At 41.3% G+C, this 18,705-nt stretch overlaps 1 protein-coding gene across 1 annotated transcript in view; it reads left to right on the top strand.

Annotated features, from left to right (window-relative positions):
* The window catches only part of LOC129865278 (butyrophilin subfamily 3 member A2-like), a 53,987-nt gene that overhangs the window by 26,740 nt on the left and 8,542 nt on the right, over positions 1 to 18,705 (top strand). The window contains exons 27-30 of the mRNA XM_055937928.1: positions 3,591 to 3,611; positions 3,855 to 3,875; positions 6,066 to 6,086; positions 6,229 to 6,258. Of these exons, the coding sequence (XP_055793903.1) occupies positions 3,591 to 3,611; positions 3,855 to 3,875; positions 6,066 to 6,086; positions 6,229 to 6,258 (93 nt within the window). The remainder of the gene's footprint in view (positions 1 to 3,590; positions 3,612 to 3,854; positions 3,876 to 6,065; positions 6,087 to 6,228; positions 6,259 to 18,705) is intronic.

The raw sequence follows: 18,705 nt of genomic DNA, 5'->3' as shown, positions 1-18,705 counted from the left end.
AAATCAAATAGTTTGTATCACATGCGCCGAATACAACAAGGTGTAGACCTTATTGGGAAATGCTTACTTACAAGCCCTTAACCAACAATGCAGTTCAAGAAAATATAGTTAAGAAAATGTGTACTAAATAAACAAAATAAAAAATATAATAAAAAAAGTTACACAATATATTAACAATAACGAGGCTATATACAGGGGGTACCGGTACAGAGTCAATGTGCAGGGGTACAGGTTAGTCGAGATAATTTGTACATGTAGGTAGGAGTAAAGTGAATATGCATAGATAATAAACAGCGAATAGCAGCAGTGTAAAAACAAGGGGGGGGGGGGGGGTCAATGTAAGTAGTCCGAGTGGCTATTTGATTAATTGTTCAGCAGTCTTATAGCTTGGGGGTAGAAGCTGTTAAGGAGCCTTTTGGACCTAGACTTGGTGCTCCTTTACCGCGTGCCGTGCGGTAGCAAGGAGAACAGTCTATGACTTGGGTGACTGGAGTCTTTGACAGTTTTTTGGGCCTTCCTCTGACAACGCCTAGTATATACTGTATAGTCAGGTCCATAAATATTTGGACATTGACCAAGTTATTATCAATTTGGCTCTGTACGCCACCACAATGGATTTGAAAGGAAACAATCAAGATGAGCTGAAAGTGCAGACTTTCATCTTTATTTTTAGGATATTTACATCCTAATCGGGTGAACAGTGTTAATTACAGCACTTTTTATATATGGTCCCCCTAATTTTAGGGGCTCAAAAGTAATTGGACAAACTAACATTATCATAAATTAAATTGTGAGTTTTAATACTTGGTTGCAAATCCTTTTGCAGTCAATGACTGCCTGAAGTCTGGAACCCATAGACGTCACCAGATGCTGTGTTTCTTCCCTGGTGATGCTCTGTCAGGCCGTTACTGCAGCTGTCTTCAGTTCCTGCTTGTTCTCGGGGCGTTTTGCCTTCAGTTTTACCTTCAGCAAGTGAAATGCATACTCAATTGGATTCAGGTCAGGTGATTGACTTGGCCATTGCAGAACATTCCACTTATTTGCCTTAATAAAAAAGTATTGGGTTGCTTTTGCAGTATGTTTCGGGTCATTGTCCATGTGCACTGTGAAGCGCCGTCCAATGAGTTTTGAAGCACTTGGCTGAATCTGAGCAGATAATATAGCCCTAAACACTTCAGAATTCATCCTGCTGCTTTTGTCAGCAGTCATATCATCAATAAATACAAGGGAACCAGTTCCATTAGCAGCCATACATGCCAACGCCATAACACCACCTCCACCATGCTTCACAGATTATGTGGTATGCCTCGGATCATGATCTGTTCCTTCCCTTCTCCATACTCTTATCTTCCCATCATTCTGGTACAAGTTGATCTTTGTTTCATCTGACCATAGGATATTGTTCCAGAAATGTACAGGCTTTTTTAGATGTTTTTTGGCAAACTCTAATCTGGTCTTCCTGTTTTTGAGGCTAATCAATGGTTTACGTCTTGTGGTAAACCCTCTGTATTTACTCTGGTGAAGTCACTTTGACACCGATACGCCTACCTCCTGGAGGGTGTTCTTGATCGGGCCAACTGTTGTGAAGGGGTTTTTCTTCACCAGGGATAGAATTATTCTGTCATCCACCACAGTTGTTTTCTATGGTCTTCCAGGCCTTTTGGTGTTCCTGAACTCACCAGTGTGTCCTTTCTTTTTAAGAATGTACCAAAAGTTTGATTTGACCACACCTAATGGTTTTGCTATCTCTCTGGTGGGTTTGTTTAGATTTCTCAGCATAATGATTGCTTGCTTCACTGGCAGTGACAGCTCTTTGGACTTCATATTGAGGGTTAACAGTAACAGATTACAAATGCAAATGCCACAAATCAACCTTAGACCTTTTATCTGCTTACTGGTAAATTATCTAATGAGTGAATATCACACCTGGCCATGGAACAGCTGAGCAGCCAATTGTACAATTACTTTTGGTCCCTTAAAAAAGGGGGGGGCCCACATATAAAAATGCTGTAATTCCTACACTGTTCACAACATGTGGATTTCAGCTCACATTCATTATTTAATTTAAACTCCAATATGCTGTGGTAGACAGCTAAAATAATAATAACTTGGTCAATGTTCAAATATTTATGGACCTGACAGTAGGTTCTGGATGGCAGGAAGCTTGGTCCCAGTGATGTATGGTTACTGTCAGATGCCGAGCAGTTGGCATACAATGTGGTGATGCAACTGGTCAGGATGCTCTCGATGGTGCAGCTGTAGAACTTTTGAGGATCTGGAGACCCGTGCCAAATCTTTTCAGTCTCCTGAGGGGGAAAAGGTGTTGTCTTGCCCTCTTCACGACTGTCTTGGTGTGTTTGGACCATGATAGTTCGTTGGTGATAAGGGCACCAATGAACTTGAAACTCTCGACCCGCTCCTCTACAACCCTGTTGATGTTAATGGGGGCCTGTTCGGCCGCCTTTTCCTGTAGTCCACGATCAGCTCTTTTGTCTTGCTCACATTGAGGGAGAGGTTGTCGTCCTGGCACCACACTGCCAGGTCTCCTCCCTATAAGCTGTCTCATTGTTGTTGGTGATCAGGCCTACCACTGTTGTGTCGTCAGCAAACTTAATGAATGTGTTGGATTCGTGTTTGGCCACGCAGTCATGGGTGAACAGGGAGTACAGGAGGGGACTAAGCACGCACTCCTGAGAGGCTCCAGTATTGACGATCAGTGTGGCAGATGTGTTGCTACCTACCCTTACCACCTGGGTTGCGGCCCGTGGTAAGGGTAGGTAACAGGGACCCCAGGGTCCTTAGTTAGTGATGAGCTTCGAGGGCCCTATGGTATTGAACACTGAGCTGTAGTCATTGAACAGCATTCTCACATAAGTGTTCCTTTTGTTCAGGTGGGAAAGGGCAGTGTGGAGAGAGTTTTAGAATGCATCATCTGTGGATCTGTTGGTGCGGTATGCGAATTGGAGTGGGTCTAGGGTTTCTGGGATGATGGTGTTGATGTGAGCCATGACCAGCCTTTCAAATCACTGCATGGCTCTTTATTTACCCCAATGTTTGTAAACAAAGTAAATGTAAACAAACACTGTACAGTCTAAAACATATTTAAAACAATCATTTTGATACAGCATCATGTAAGGTCATTCGTGGCATCCATAGCGCTGTCTACGAATTTGAAAGTGACATTTCTCCAGCCCCTCCCTCAGCTTTTACCAAAACAACAGTGGCGGGGCTGACGCTTTGATATTGTTTCAGCTTCTGATTGGCCCTAGGTGTTCCTTCGGGTGTTAGAACAGTGGTATGAGACAAGGGCCGGGATTCAATTCAAGGCGCATTATAACACAGCACACTGTAACATACTTTTTAAAGTATTTTACGCTTGAGTCAACATGTGCAGTGTTTACCATGAATGTGATCTCTGTGAATGCCAGTGAAAATGCCTTTAAAAAGTACATTGTCAGCTGTGAAGAGCCCTGCCGTATACTGCACATTGGATTGAATCCCGACCAAGGAGTCCCAGAGAGAGACTACATCTACTAGTGTTCATGTTAATGATGTTCTCACTGTCTTCCATCTACTCTACATGTTTACAGTTGCCCTCTGGGACCAGAATAGTAAGTAGTGTCTTCAGATCATCACTTCACTAACATTATTAGAACGACAAAAGTAACATTTTCTTTAATTTACTGACTTCAAGTAGGAAAACACTTTAAGAAGGCTATTTTGAGCATATTGAAGATCTTCCTTCGATGTTGGAACAGTGATATGAGACAAGGAGTCCCAGAGAGAGATTACATCTACTAGTGTTCATGTTAATGATGTTCTCACTGTCTTCCATCTATTCTACATGTTTACAGATGACCTCACTGGGAAGCTAAGTAAGTAGTGCCTTCAGATCATCACTTTGCTAGAATTATGTCAACCATTTTATGTTTTTAACATTTGAACTGCAATCCAGGTCATTTGTCTCTGCTATTAGTTGAAGCACATGGATATTCACATTAATCGGTTGTATAAATAAACAAAATATCTGACATTGACTTCCCATTTGAACTTTGCTGTACTTTCAATGAGTTGAAAGGTCAGTGATAGACATTTGGGTGACAACCAAACAAAAAAATCTAACATTGTTTTTCCACTGTCATTTGGTTGTGATTTTAGATGGTTGAAAACCTAGTTATAACACATTGGAAATTCAACTAACTTTTGGCAGTCTTTACATATACTGTAGGTTGTAATCTCATTGATCAACGTCTCAACCAAATATTACCCAAATATCCATGTTAAGATGACGTAGTTTGCCCAGTGGGTAGTTTCTGATACACCTGGATCACTGATAGACCAGTCACATTTATTTAATGAAATTAACCTGTTTGGGGTGCAAGCCCGACCTCGGACCGAAAATGACAACAGCTGCAGAGCGCGAAATTCAAAATCTATTTTTTAAAAATATTTAACTTTTACACATTAACAAGTCCAATACAGCATTTGAAAGATAAACATCTTGTCAATCCAGCCAACATGTCCGATTTTTTAAATGTTTTACAGAGAAAACACCACATATATTTATGTTAGCTCACCACCAAATACAAAAGTGGACAGACACGTATGAATTATGATTATGAAGTATGAATTATGATTGAAGTAGCATGCACAACCAACCGAAATAAACTAAAACCAACCTAAAGAGCCCAGAAAAAACGACCTCAGATGACAGTCATATAACATGTTACACAATAAATCTATGTTTTGTTCATAAAAAGTGCATATTTTAGCTATAAATCTGTTTTACATTGATGCTACCCAAAAATGCTAATACATAGCTACAGTCTGAATCCAGCCGGGAGTAGCCAGAGAAAATACATACACCAACGTCGGCTACTAATTACACCTCATAAAACATTTCAGAAAAACATATGGTGGATAACTAATGAAAGACAGATATCTTGTGAATACAGACAACATTTCCGATTTTTGAAGTGTTTTACAGCGAAAACACAATATATCGTTATATTAGCTAACATCATAAGCTAGCATAAGGCAGCATTGATTCTAGTCAAGCGCTAGCCTAGCATAGTTAGCAGCGTTAGCATTCAACAGTTCGACATATATATGAAAAAGCATCCCAAATTGGGTCTTATCTTTCTTGGTACTCCATCAGAATGTTGTAACGGGGTCCAATGTCCAGTAGAGTCTTTAGTTGGGTTCCAGAACGAATGATTTCCCTCTTTGGTTAGCTAGCACGGTAGCATTGCTGCGCCAGAAAGCGTTTCTTCAAAAAATTCTTCCGTCGTTTCACATCTAAAGTCCAGAATAAATTGCAATAATATAATTAAAGTATATTGAAAAAACCTACTTTAGGATGATTTTGTGACATGTAGCAAATAATATCGTAGTCAGGCATCATATTCAACGTTATGTACCTTGTTCCAGAAGCCGAGATCAAATTATCCTTCGCGCCCGGATTTTTATTTTAACTGCGCAGGTCTCACAAGAAGTTCTGTTATTCAGTCCAGGGACGAGATATTCGACTCCTTTCAATTCTCACTTCCGCATTACAGTCTGACGTACGCCTCTGACGTGTCCCTATGGTCCCAAGTCAAATGGCCTTTTATAGAGAAGGTCTTAAAGAGACACATCGCATTTTGGGAAACTCAATTCGGCTGGGAAAATGGCTGTAAAAATATTTCTGTTCGACTTAGAGAAACAATTCAAACCTTTTTAGAAACTACAGACTGTTATCTATCCAACAGTAGTAAATATATGCATATTGGAAAATAAAAAGTTTCTTAGGAGGCCGTTTGAAAATGTGCACACATTTTCCAGTTTTTTCAATATTCAGCGTGCAGCCATAACAGGTTTTAAGAAGTGGTGGTAGGTAGAATATCTTCATTGCAGAAGTTGTCTCACAGAGGTATGGTGGACTCATTTAGGTGGTGGAACTCAATTAGGATTTGTGATATTAGTGAATTGATCTGAGACAAGGAGTCCCAGAGAGAGACCACATCTTCTAGTGTTCATGTTAATGATGTTCTCACTGTCTTCCATCTACTCTACATGTTTTACAGTTAACCTCACTGGGAAGCGAGGTAAGTTGTGTCTTCAGATCGTCCCTGTACTAACATTATGTGAACCAATGTCTCTTCCATGTAACTTCTAAAGAAGTGGAAAACACATAATGTTGTTTACATTAATTTTCCCTGACTTTTATAATATTATCTGTGTCTACAGAGGTTGAAAACAATCCCACCAGTAAACTGGGTAAGTTGTGTCCTTCATATCCCAGGATCTTCAGACCATAGATTGATGTTATAGAACAGTATGTGTTGAGGCTGTAGAGGACCACTAGACTAGAGAGAGGTAGTCTCTGATTCACCTGGATCACTGATGGACCAGTCACATTTAATGAATGAATTTAAGAAGTGGTGGTAGGATAGAATATCTTCATTGGAGAAGTTGTCTCTCAGATGTACGCTGGACTCATTTAGGTGGTGGAAGTCAATTAGTATTTGTGACATTAGAGAAGTGATATGGGACAAGGAGTCCCAGAGAGAGAGACTACATCTTCTAGTGTTCATGTATTCTAGTGATATGGGACAAGGAGTCATCACTTTGACAGAATTATGTCAACCATTTAATAAAGGCTATTCGTAATCCATTTCAAAACTTATTTTGAGGCCCCAAGGTATGTGATATTGCCGTCAGAGGCGCTTTCAAAGTACCCACAAAACAGGGAATACAAATCTCTGATAGTGTAAAAACACGTTTCCAAAACACAGATAATTTGATAGGCTACAGAGTCCATCCATGATCAGAACAAAAATAGTCCGATTTAAACAGAAAACTTAATGGTGTATAGTAGCATTTTTCTTAGTTCATGTATGGTCAAGACTTATATGTTGTTGTGTCTTTACTATCATTAAATAAAGACTTTAGTTATTATCAAAGATTCTCTGTAATTAGTATTACGCGATTAAACTGATTAATCATGTAACTGTAATTAACTAGGAAGTCTGGGCACCAAGGAAAATATTCAGATTACAAAGTTAGAATTTGCTAATATAACCTTTCAGATATTTTTATGTCTGATCAATAGTCTTCTGATTAACGTGAGGTAAAGTAAATAATTCATTAGTCTCATTCCAAACGTCGTAAATTGTTGGTTATCTGCACGAACCCAGTCTTCACTATGAGTCATCCATACATCAATTGTCTTAAATCATTTATTGACTAACTAAGTAATTCACAGAAATGCATAAACAAACAAAGTAAATATGGTTACAAGAAATGATAGGATAATGTGCCCTAGTGGGCTAAACCAGCATGGAGGCTTGTTAGACAAAAGGGAAGTGGGGGTCGACTGAGAAGTCACTACAGAGTTAATAATTATAACAATTGAAATGCTAATCCTTTGCACATGAACGCTCACTCATTCGGGAACAATTGTAATCAATATATATATATTTACGCTCAGTGTGTCGTCTTGATCGCTGTTGAAAAGTTAGTTTCTGTTGGAGAGTTTCCGTCCTCTCTCTCTCTGTCGTGGGTAGTTCAGAGTGACATTCATTCGTGTTGTTGTAGAATGGATGTTTCGGCGGTTGTCGTTCTTCGCATTCAATGATACCGAATTCCTAGCTGCAGACTAGTAATTAATATCAAAGACTTGTTCTTATTCTGTCGGTATCGATAGTCTAAGAGTTTAACCACGTGGTATGGTTAAAAGATTCAGCAGTTTGGTCTCAAACCTTGGCCCTCTCGTTATCGAGGTGAGCTGGTCTGCAACCTTTGTCCTCTCATGATTGAGAGAAACATGGTCTGTTGAGAATTTCTCAAAGTTGGGGTTTTATTCGGAATTGCAGAAAAGGGCTTGTCCCAGGATGCCTGACCCTAACTGGGCTTATGGGCGGTCCTCTGATTTAGTTAAACTCAAAAAGGGAATTGGAGTTTCCTTCATTAAACAGTCCAAAATCACATTACACAACTTTACAAACAGTATCATCCTCACTCATTCATCTTATACAACAATTAGATGTAAACCTCATATCTGAGGCTATTATATAAACAGCGTTATGGTAATGTGGCCGCACCGTCTTCCATGAGCTTCACCAAAATGTAACAAACGGACCAGTTCATAGCTGGATTCTTCAACGATCTTTTATACCTTCTCTGGAACATAAATGTTGTTCGGACCTCAAGTTCTGTGAGGTGGAAGAAATTCCTTTGTTCTCTATGAAACTTCACTCTATCTTTATACTGTGGTCATGAGGAGCTCATCTCCTCAGGAATTTATGACCTCTCTCTGACCACAGCAGCCGAGTTGTAGGGGGCAGATAGAGGCAGGGAGAGGGGGATGGAGCTTGCTGTACCCAAAGAGGGCAACGTCATGACAATGGTAACTCCAATACCTGAGTCCTAGCTGACCCATAATGTAAGGTAACTCCATACCTGAGTCCTAGCTGACCCATAATATATGGTAACTCCCTACCTGAGTCCTAGCTGACCCATAATGTAAGGTAACTCCATACCTGAGTCCTAGCTGACCCATAATGTATGGTAACTCCATACCTGAGTCCTAGCTGACCCATAATGTATGGTAACTCCATACCTGAGTCCTAGCTGACCCATAATGTATGGTAACTCCATACCTAAGTCCTAGCTGACCCATAATGTATGGTAACTCCATACCTGAGTCCTAGCTGACCCATAATGTAAGGTAACTCCATACCTGAGTCCTAGCTGACCCATAATGTATGGTAACTCCATACCTGAGTCCTAGCTGACCCATAATGTATGGTAATTCCATACCTGAGTCCTAGCTGACCCATAATGTATGGTAACTCCATACCTAAGTCCTAGCTGACCCATAATGTATGGTAACTCCATACCTGAGTCCTAGCTGACCCATAATGTAAGGTAACTCCATACCTGAGTCCTAGCTGACCCATAATGTATGGTAACTCCATACCTGAGTCCTAGTTAACCCATAATTCCAAAACCATAAAAAGCTACAGTGGGGAGAATAAGTATTTGATACACTGCCGATTTTGCAGGTTTTCCTACTTACAAAGCATGTAGAGGTCTGTAATTTTTATCATAGGTACACTTCAACTGTGAGATACGGAATCTAAAACAAGAATCCAGAAAATCACATTGTATAATTTTTAAGTAATTAATTTGCATTTTATTGCATGATATAAGTATTTGATCACCTACCAACCAGTAAGAATTCCGGCTCTCACAGACCTGTTCGTTTTTCTTTAAGAAGCCCTCCTGTTCTCCACTCATTGCCTCTATTAATTGCACCTCTTTGAACTCGTTACCTGTATAAAAGACACCTGTCCACACACTCAATCAAACAGACTCCAACCTCTCCACAATGGCCAAGACCAGAGAGCTGTGTAAGGACATCAGGGATAAAATTGTAGACCTGCACAAGGCTGGGATGGGCTACAGGACAATAGGCAAGCAGCTTGGTGAGAAGGCAACAACTGTTGGCGCAATTATTAGAAAGTGGAAGAAGTTCAAGATGACGGTCAATCACCCTCGGTCTGGGGCTCCATGCAAGATCTCACCTCGTGGGGCATCAATGATCATGAGGAAGGTGAGGGATCAGCCCAGACCTACACAGCAGGACCTGGTCAATGACCTGAAGAGAGCTGGGACCACAGTCTCAAAGAAAACCATTAGTAACACACTACAATTAAAATCCTGCAGCGCACGCAAGGTCCCCCTGCTCAAGCCAGCGCATGTCCAGGCCTGTCTGAAGTTTGCCAATGACCATCTGGATGATCCAGAGGAGGAATGGGAGAAGGTCATGTGGTCTGATGAGACAAAAATAGAGCTTTTTGGTCTAAACTCCACTCGCCGTGCTTGGAGGAAGAAGAAGGATGAGTACAACCCCAAGAACACCATCCCAACCGTGAAGCATGGAGGTGGAAACATCATTCTTTGGTGATGCTTTTCTGCAAAGGGGACAGGACGACTGCGCCGCATTGAGGGGAGGATGGATGGAGCCATGTATTGCGAGATCTTGGCCAACAACCTCTTTCCCTCAGTAAGAGCATTGAAGATGGATCGTGGGTGGGTCTTCCAGCATGACAACGACCCGAAACACACAGCCAGGGCAACTAAGGAGTGGCTCCGTAAGAAGCATCTCAAGGTCCTGGAGTGGCCTAGCCAGTCTCCAGACCTGAACCCAATAGGAAATCTTTGGAGGGAGCTGAAAGTCCGTATTGCCCAGCGACAGCCCCGAAACCTGAAGGATCTGGAGTAGGTCTGTATGGTGGAGTGGGCCAAAATCCCTGCTGCAGTGTGTGCAAATCTGGTCAAGAACTACAGGAAACGTATGATCTCTGTAATTGCAAACAAAGGTTTGTGTACCAAATATTAAGTTCTGCTTTTCTGATGTATCAAATACTTATATCATGCAATAAAATGCAAATTAATTACTTAAAAATTATACAATGTGATTTTCTGGTTTGTTGTTTTAGATACCATCTCTCACAGTTGAAGTGTACCTATGATAAAAATTACAGATCTCTACATGCTTTGTAAGTAGGAAAACCTGCAAAATCGGCAGTGTATCAAATACTTGTTCTCCCCACTGTATAGGAAAGGGGAACATGGGAAAAATGGGTGTGTCCAGATGAGGCTCCATAATGCTTTCAAATATCCATGACAACCATAATAGAAAACCCAAAACATGATTTCATCAACCAAGCTTCATAATTGTTCTTGTGGGATCAAAACAATTACAACTTCAAAACATAGAAGGAGCCATAGCTTGGTGGTTTGGGTTCTCACCTGCACTTGTCTAACCAGCCCTCTGGAGTCGGGGTGGTTTGTGTGACTTGCCCCATGAGCCACGAGTTTAGTATTTACTATTTAGCCGCTGCCAAGGCAATGGCTTCTCTTCCTGGGTTCCAAACTCAAAACAAAGCACAACAATAAAATACATACTATACATAACATTACAAAATACAATACAAAATAAATAAAAATGTCTGTCTTGACAGTCCCTGTTGTGCCGCAAGGTGCTCTTTTATCTGTTTTTTAAATCTGTTTTTAGTGTTTACTTGAGTTACCTGGGGTGGCAGAGTTCCATGTAGTCCAGTGGAGGCTGCTGAGGGGACGATGGCTCATAATAATGGCTGGAACGGAGCAAATGGAATGTCATCAAACACATGGAATCCATGAATCCATTGATGTATTTGATACCATTTCACTTATTCTGCTCCAGCTATTACCACGAGCATGTTCTCCCCAATTAAGGTGCCACCAACTTCCTGTGATGTAGTCATGGCTTTATTTAATACTCTGCATTTCCCAGCCTCTGTTCTGGCCCTGGGCACTGTGAATCATACTGATTAGAACCATATCCCCAGGGACAAAGTTTCTTCTCTTGTTAATTTTTGTTGCTCCTGCAACTCAGGAAGATACTCTTTAGTCCACCTCTTCCAGAACAAGTCTGACATACGCTGAGGGTACAAACCATTAGGAAGACTTTCCTAATATTGAATTGCAACCCCTTTTGCCTCAATTCGTTAGGGCATGGACTCTACAAGGTGTCGAAAGCGTTCCCAAGGGATGCTTTTCCATGTTTACTCCAATGCTTCCCACAGATGTGTCAAGTTGGCTGGATATCCTTTGGTGGTGGACCATTCTTGATACACACGGAAAACTGTTGAGAAACCAACCGACTCATCTGACGTCAATCTATAGACCTGTATCCCTTTCTTTTTTCCCCAAAACAATTGAGCATGCTATCTCTGATCAACTCTCTCGTTATCACTCTCAGAACAATCTTCTTGACCCTAACCAGTCATGCTTCAAGACGAGTCACTCAACCGAGACTGCTCTTCTTTGTGTCATGGAGGCACTCCGCAATGCCAAAGTGGACTCTCTCTCATCTTTTCTCATCCTCCTAGATCTATCCACTGCCTTCGACACTGGGAACCATCAGTGGAGAGGATCTGTGTCTGCACCACGTTCTCGCACTACTGGGGTGTCCCCCAGGGCTCTGTTCTAGTTCCTCTTCTCTCTATACACCAAGTCACTTGGCTCCGTCATATCCTCACACCTCTCCATCACAATTGAGAACTTCACAGTGTCGCCCACCTTGGCGTGAACTCCCTGTCGTTCTCTGAAAACATCAAAGCAGTGACTCGCTCCTGCAGGTTCATGCTCTACAACATCAATACGACCATACCTCACACAGGAAGTGGCACAGGTCCTAATCCAGGCACTTGTCATCTCCCGTCTTGACTAATAGAAATCGCTGTTGGCTGGGCTCTCTGCTTGTGCCATGAAACTCATGCAACTTATCTAGAATGCTACAGCCCGCCTGGTTTTCAACCTTCCCAAGATCTCCCCATGTCAACCCGCTCCTCCGCACACTCCACTGGCTTCTAGTCGAATCTTGCATCCAATACAAGATCATGGTGCTTGCCTACGTAGCAGCAATAGGAACTGCCCTTCCCTACCTTCAGGCTATGTTCAAACCCTACACCCCAACTCGAGCACTCCGTTCTGCCACCTCTGGTCTCTTGGCCCTCCCACCCCTCGGGGAGGGCAGCTCCCGCTCAGTCCAGTCCAAGCTCTTCTCTGTCCTGGCACCCCAATGGTGGAACCAGCTTCCCCCTGAAACTAGGACAGCAGAGTTCCTGCCCATCTTCCAAAAGTACCTGAAAACCTTTCAATCACCCACCAGTGAATGCGCTTTTCAGATCAGTGCAGATCAGAGTGTGGGCACATTTGTTTATATTCTTTGCTAGTTAGCGAGTTATTAGCCTAGTAAACTGTGCGGGTTGTAAACAGAGCCCACCATAGATAGAATGCCTCTTCTGGTAAGTGGTCTGTCCTGAATGGATATTTGTAACTTTATTGAATCTGATTCAATGCACCATTGTACCTCAAGGGCTGTTTCTACTGGAAGCATGTTCTGATCCCAGTCCAGATCCTTTATCTCCTTTGCTTTCTCCTCTTCAGGAATAGCGGCAACAACTTGACTGATCCATTTGTTCAGTCTAAAGCCTCCTTTAAAACACAAGGATGTGCTGTCCTGAGTAAGTCCAGAGAAAATCCAGAGAAATCTCAGGTCTGTATCCTGCTCTGGAACTCTCACCTGGTGGAACATGACTTCAATATCTGTCAAGAAGGCAACAGGCTCTTGGCGGAATCTGGACAAAACACCAATAATATGGTTTGTCAAGTCTGGACCCTGTAGAAGCTGAGCATTCAGTGATGTCTCTTGTTAGGTGGCTCCACAGTCTAGTACCACCCTCAGACTGTGCTTCTTGGGATGGTATACTCTGTGGTGAGGAATATATCAGAATATCTTGCTGCTGTCGTTCTGTAAGTCTATTGGCTCCATCACTGCAAAGCCATTGTCCAGGATGTCTGCCATGAAGTTGGTATAGTCCTTACAGGACTTGGGATTCTTACTAAGTTTCCGTTTCAGGTTGAGAGCACGCAGTTGTTGGGAAATTCAGCATCCTCATTCCTCAGTGGAAGGCATATCCTATAGTGGACATCCACCAGCTTGTCTGACACGCTCCATAAAGAGATGATCTTCTCTTGATATTTCAAGCTGCTCCTCATGGTGGCGCTCTGGGAAATCATGTTTGACCTGTTTCTGCAGCAGCTCCTCCAGCTCTACCACAGAGATTCTGTGTGACATTACGTGAGACCGCCCGCAGGTGGAGACATTCCCCTTTCTTAGAAGTCCATTCACAATCCAGACCAGAGTGGTTTTCACAGCGTATGGGCCATCTTCTTGGCTGTTTATGACCATCCATGGCTCAATGGCCTGAGGTATGTTTGTCAACAATACAATACAACTTCAGAATCAATCTGCTTGAGACGCACCTTTTCTAAATATGGCCATATGTTCACAGCTGTCTTGTTAGGAATCGGTGGAGGCTGGTGGGAGGAGCTATAGGAGGACAGGCTCATTGTAATGGAATAAATGCAGCGGTATTAAACATGAATCATATCAATTCAAATGTTATTGGTCCCATGCACATATTTAGCAGATGTTATTGCTTGTGGAAACCACATGGAAAACCTCATGTTTGACTCCATTCCATTGATTCCACTCCAGCCATTACAATGAGCCCATCCTCCTATAGCTCCTCCCACCAGCCGCCGCTGGTAGGAATGTTCTCCTTAGTTACTGGGATTTCCTTCTGTGTGAAAAATGCAAGGATTTCAACAACATTGCTGTCATCAAGGCTGCTTATCTCCAAGCCAGAGACGACAAAGGCACTCATGACTACCTGGTTGTTGATAGTGTTTTAAATTGGAATAGTAATAATACTAATAATGACTAAATAAGACAAATGACAAGAGAGACCAACATAGACACAAAGCAATACAAACAGTACATTACAGAGAGACAATAGTTACATCGATCTACAAGCTCACATCCACCAACCCCAATGGAAGTGTTTACATATAGTCCAGGAAGGGTTGCTATATTTTCACAAAGTAGTTGAATTTTTCTTTCTTAATGCATATGTACTCTTCTCCATAGGAATACACTTATTCATTTCAGAGAGCCATCTTGTAATTGGGAGAGGGGAATCTGATTTCCATGTCAATGCAACACATTTTCTTGCAGGGGTAAATTTGATGTTGATGTTATTCCTCAAATTCACATTTGTGAAGTTACCCAGAAGGCATATTTCAGGGTCAAGTGGGAAAGGGACCTCCATAATAAGGCCAGGGTGTCACAAACATCATGCAGAAGGCTTCAAATTTAGTACACTGCCAAGTACAATGCAATAAAAGTGCCTGCTGTTGTTCCACTACTCAAACACATTTCTGAAATTTCAGGGTGATATCTATGTAACCTCTGAGGTGTCAGATAGAGTTGGTGGAGGAAGTTGTAATTTAGAAGTCTGTATCTATAGTTGATGGTTGCTGACACACTATCTTGGCATAGGTCCGACCAGAGACCCTTATCAATTGTAGTATTCAAATCGGATTCCCATCGCTCTCTTGACTTATGCACATCTGGTTTTGGGCATTGTTGCATTTGCAATGAATACACTCTTGATATACATCTATATGTGTCATGTTATCATGGAGTAGTTGTTCAATAGTTGATAGATTTGGTAAAGTCATATCTCCAAGAGTGCTTCTGAGAAAGTTTCTTAACTGTAAATAACAAAATAAATGATTATTGGATAACTGGTATTGCTCTTTCAGTTGCTCAAATGACATAAGTACTTCATCTATATAACACTTTTCAAAATGCCTCATTCCCTACTCATGCCAATGCTGAATAATGTTGCTATCCAAGATCATTGGCAGGAGTTTGTTTTGCCACAGGGTTTTTTTGGGTGACAAGTCTTGTTTCAGATCGAATTACATACCAAGATTTGATGGCCCAAATTTTTTGTTGATTTTTTATTTTCTTTGGTTCCACTATTACTATTAATATTACTCCTAACCTCTTTATTAATACAGCCAATTCTCCCAAATAATGGAAGAGGTGGATCTCTCCATCTATTCAAGTCATCCACGACGTTTTAAAACAGAGTAGTTAAGCTTGTACAAATTTCTTAAGTCATGACCAATTGTGATTGCTAGATATTTGAACTATCTGAAGGGACCTGTTCATTCACAGATGCTATAGTTAAACGAGTCAGTGGAAGAATTTAACTTTTGTCTATATTGTCTTTGTAACCTGATATAGAGCTTTTGTACCCAAAAGCGTCTGTAGTTTTGAGAGGGATCCGGTCAGGTCAGAGAGGAACAAAATTATTTTATCTGTGACCAATGACATCTTGTGCGTTATCTGGCACACCTGAAAGCCCTTTATGCCAGAATCCGTTCTTATGGCCTCTGCCAGGGGTTCTATGGCTAGCACAAAAAGGAGTGGGGAAAGTGAACAGCCCTGTCTACTACCTCTAAAAAGTGGGAATGTGGCTGATATCATAGCATTTGTGGTGATATTGGCTTGCGCTTTATGGTATAAAGTCTTAACCCAGTTGACAAAGAAGGACCAAATTTAAGTTTAGCAAGGACCTTGAATAGGTATGGCCACTCCAGCCTATCCAAGGCCAATTCAGCATCTAGAGATACTGCTATACTCCTCACACTGGCCATGTGAATTACGTTGAATAACCTGCACAAATTATTGGTGGAGGATATTTTCTGTAAAAAGGCTGTTTGATCGGTGTTAATCAGGTTTGGCAAATATTATCCTAATCTATTAGCCATCGCCTTAGAAATCAATTTATAGTTGGCGTTGAGGAGTGAGATCGGCCTATAGGAAGAGCATTGTAGAGGATCTTTCTTTTTTTTATGTATAACTGTTATAAAAGCCATGGAAAAGGAGTCCAGCAGGCTCTGCGTCTCAGCAGCTAAATTTAGAACATCCATCAAGAGAGGAATAAGCAAATCCTTAAACTCCTTATAAAACTCTGGGGGAAAGCCATCGTCTCCTGGGGATTTGCTGGACTGTAGAGAGGACATTTCCTTTTTAATTTCTGTTTTTGTAAAGGGGCGTTCTAGTTCGTGTTGGTCTTCCTGTGTGAGGTGCGGTAGTTCAATAGTAGACAGAAATGTGTCTATCATTGCTGGTTCTGTTCCATCAGAAGTGTATAACTTAGAATAGAATTGTTTAAATTAATCATTAATCTCTTCCGGGTTGTGAGAACTTGACTAATCTGTGTTTCATCAGAGTTGATGGTTTTCAAATTCTCTTCAGCTTTTATCTGCCATGCCAAGACTTTGTGTGTTTTCTCCCCCAATTCGTATTATCTTTGCCTATTTCTAAGAATAGCCTTTTCAGTTTTGTAAGTACTTAGGGTATTATATTTGAGTTTTTATACACCAATGAGCGGTCTGTTTCTTTAGAGACAGATTGTTGGTGTTTTATTTGTAGTAATAGGATTTCATCAATTAATTAAATTCAGCAGTGCATTTCTTTTTGAGACCTTTGGTATAATACATGATTTGACCCCTAAGAAAAGCCTTTAATGTATCCCAGAGTACAAAACTATTGGGAGAGGACGGACAGTTTGTTTCACAGAAAAACTTAATTTGGTCTCTAATAAATTGACAGAATTCTGCCTGTTTAAAAAGAGTTGGGTTTAGGCTCCATCTATAGGTCCCTTGAACTCCATCCGGCATCCAAACAGAAAGTGTGAGGGGAGAATGATCTGAGATAGTTCTGGATAAACACTCAGTATATCTTGAATAAAAATATGATCATCATATTAAGCAAGGTACAAGATTCAGAATACATTCTGCCATGGACCACTACATAACGTCCCAGTGGATCAATATTTGTTTTCGTTACACAGAAGGGTAAATTCACAGAATTCACAGAATCACAGAATATCCTTATTTAAATTCTTATTAATCAACACATCTACTCCCTGTGTCCCTGTGTGTTATATGAAGAGGCAAAGACCTGTCCTACCAATTCCCGTATTGAACACGAAGGGAGACAAAGAGCTGGTTTCAAGCGCAGAGCGCAGCAGGTGTTTATTGTAAAGGGCCACAGGAGGAGGCAGGTAGCTGTGTCCAGGGACAGGCAGAAGGGCATACACAGGGGGTAAAAAAAAAGAAAAAAAAGGCAACAGTACAGGCAGGGAAAAGGCTAGTAACGTCGTCCGGGAGATCAGGCAATAGGTTGATAACAGGAAATCCGATAGGCTAAAGTACAAGCAGGGAATAGGCAAAAGGCATCGTTAGTGAGTCAGGCAATAACTATCATACACGAGAGGAGTAAATTACGGGTAAACCAGCGCTTCGAAAAGACGTGTGTCACAAAACAAACAATACAACAATCACTTCACAATCACAATGATGGGGTGCAAAGAACTGAACTAAATAGGTGTGATAATGACATACAGGTGTGTGAACAGAATTCAGGTGATTTCGATTTGGAGAGTGAGCTGCGTTCAGGGGATCTATGTGTTTGAGAGTGTGAGCTGGAAAGTGGGCTGGAAAGTGAGCTGCGTTCAGGGGATCTACGTGTTTGAGGGTGTGAGTTGGAAAGTGGGCTGGAAAGTGAGCTGCGTTCAGGGGATCTATGTGTTTGAGAGTGTGAGCTGGAAAGTGGGCTGGAAAGTGAGCTGCGTTCAGGGGATCTATGTGTTTGAGAGTGTGTTGGAAGCAGACTTCACAATTCCCTCTAACTTTTTATGTTCTGCCCCTGTTAGATGTGTTTCTTGTATAAACGTAACATCAGTCTTTAACTTTTTCAAGTACATAAGGACTCGTTTTCTTTTAACAGGACCGTTCAGTCCATTAACGTTTAATGATGTATGATTTACTATCTTAGACATATTGTTCACTTAATACATGAATGCAAATGTGATTATGTCCAATAAGGGTGTGGGATATTCTATTGCCTATTTTCAGTGAGCCTGTAGTCAAACACATATTATAAAGCGAAGGTCTCTCACAAAACAGTACTGTAATATAAAGTAAACAAAACAAACAATTCCCCTCCTCACCCCAGTGCTGTTCATGAACGTGCTCAGCACAAATACCACCTGTAGTGGAGCTACGCTCCCTGGGTTGCTATTCCTAAATTACATTTTTAACATGAAGGCAAACATGAACCTGGAGCTCGAGCCCAGTAAACTAACAAACATAGAAAAGTCTTAACCCATCCTTATAAACTCAACTTAACATGTGTAAATATTTGTATGAACATAACAAGATATAACAACTGAGACATAAACT

Source organism: Salvelinus fontinalis, chromosome 1 (assembly GCF_029448725.1).
Source record: "Salvelinus fontinalis isolate EN_2023a chromosome 1, ASM2944872v1, whole genome shotgun sequence".
NCBI classification, from domain to species: Eukaryota; Metazoa; Chordata; class Actinopteri; order Salmoniformes; family Salmonidae; genus Salvelinus; species Salvelinus fontinalis.
The sequence above is the reverse complement of the archived record's forward strand: the minus strand, read 5'-3'. Positions and strand labels throughout refer to the sequence as shown.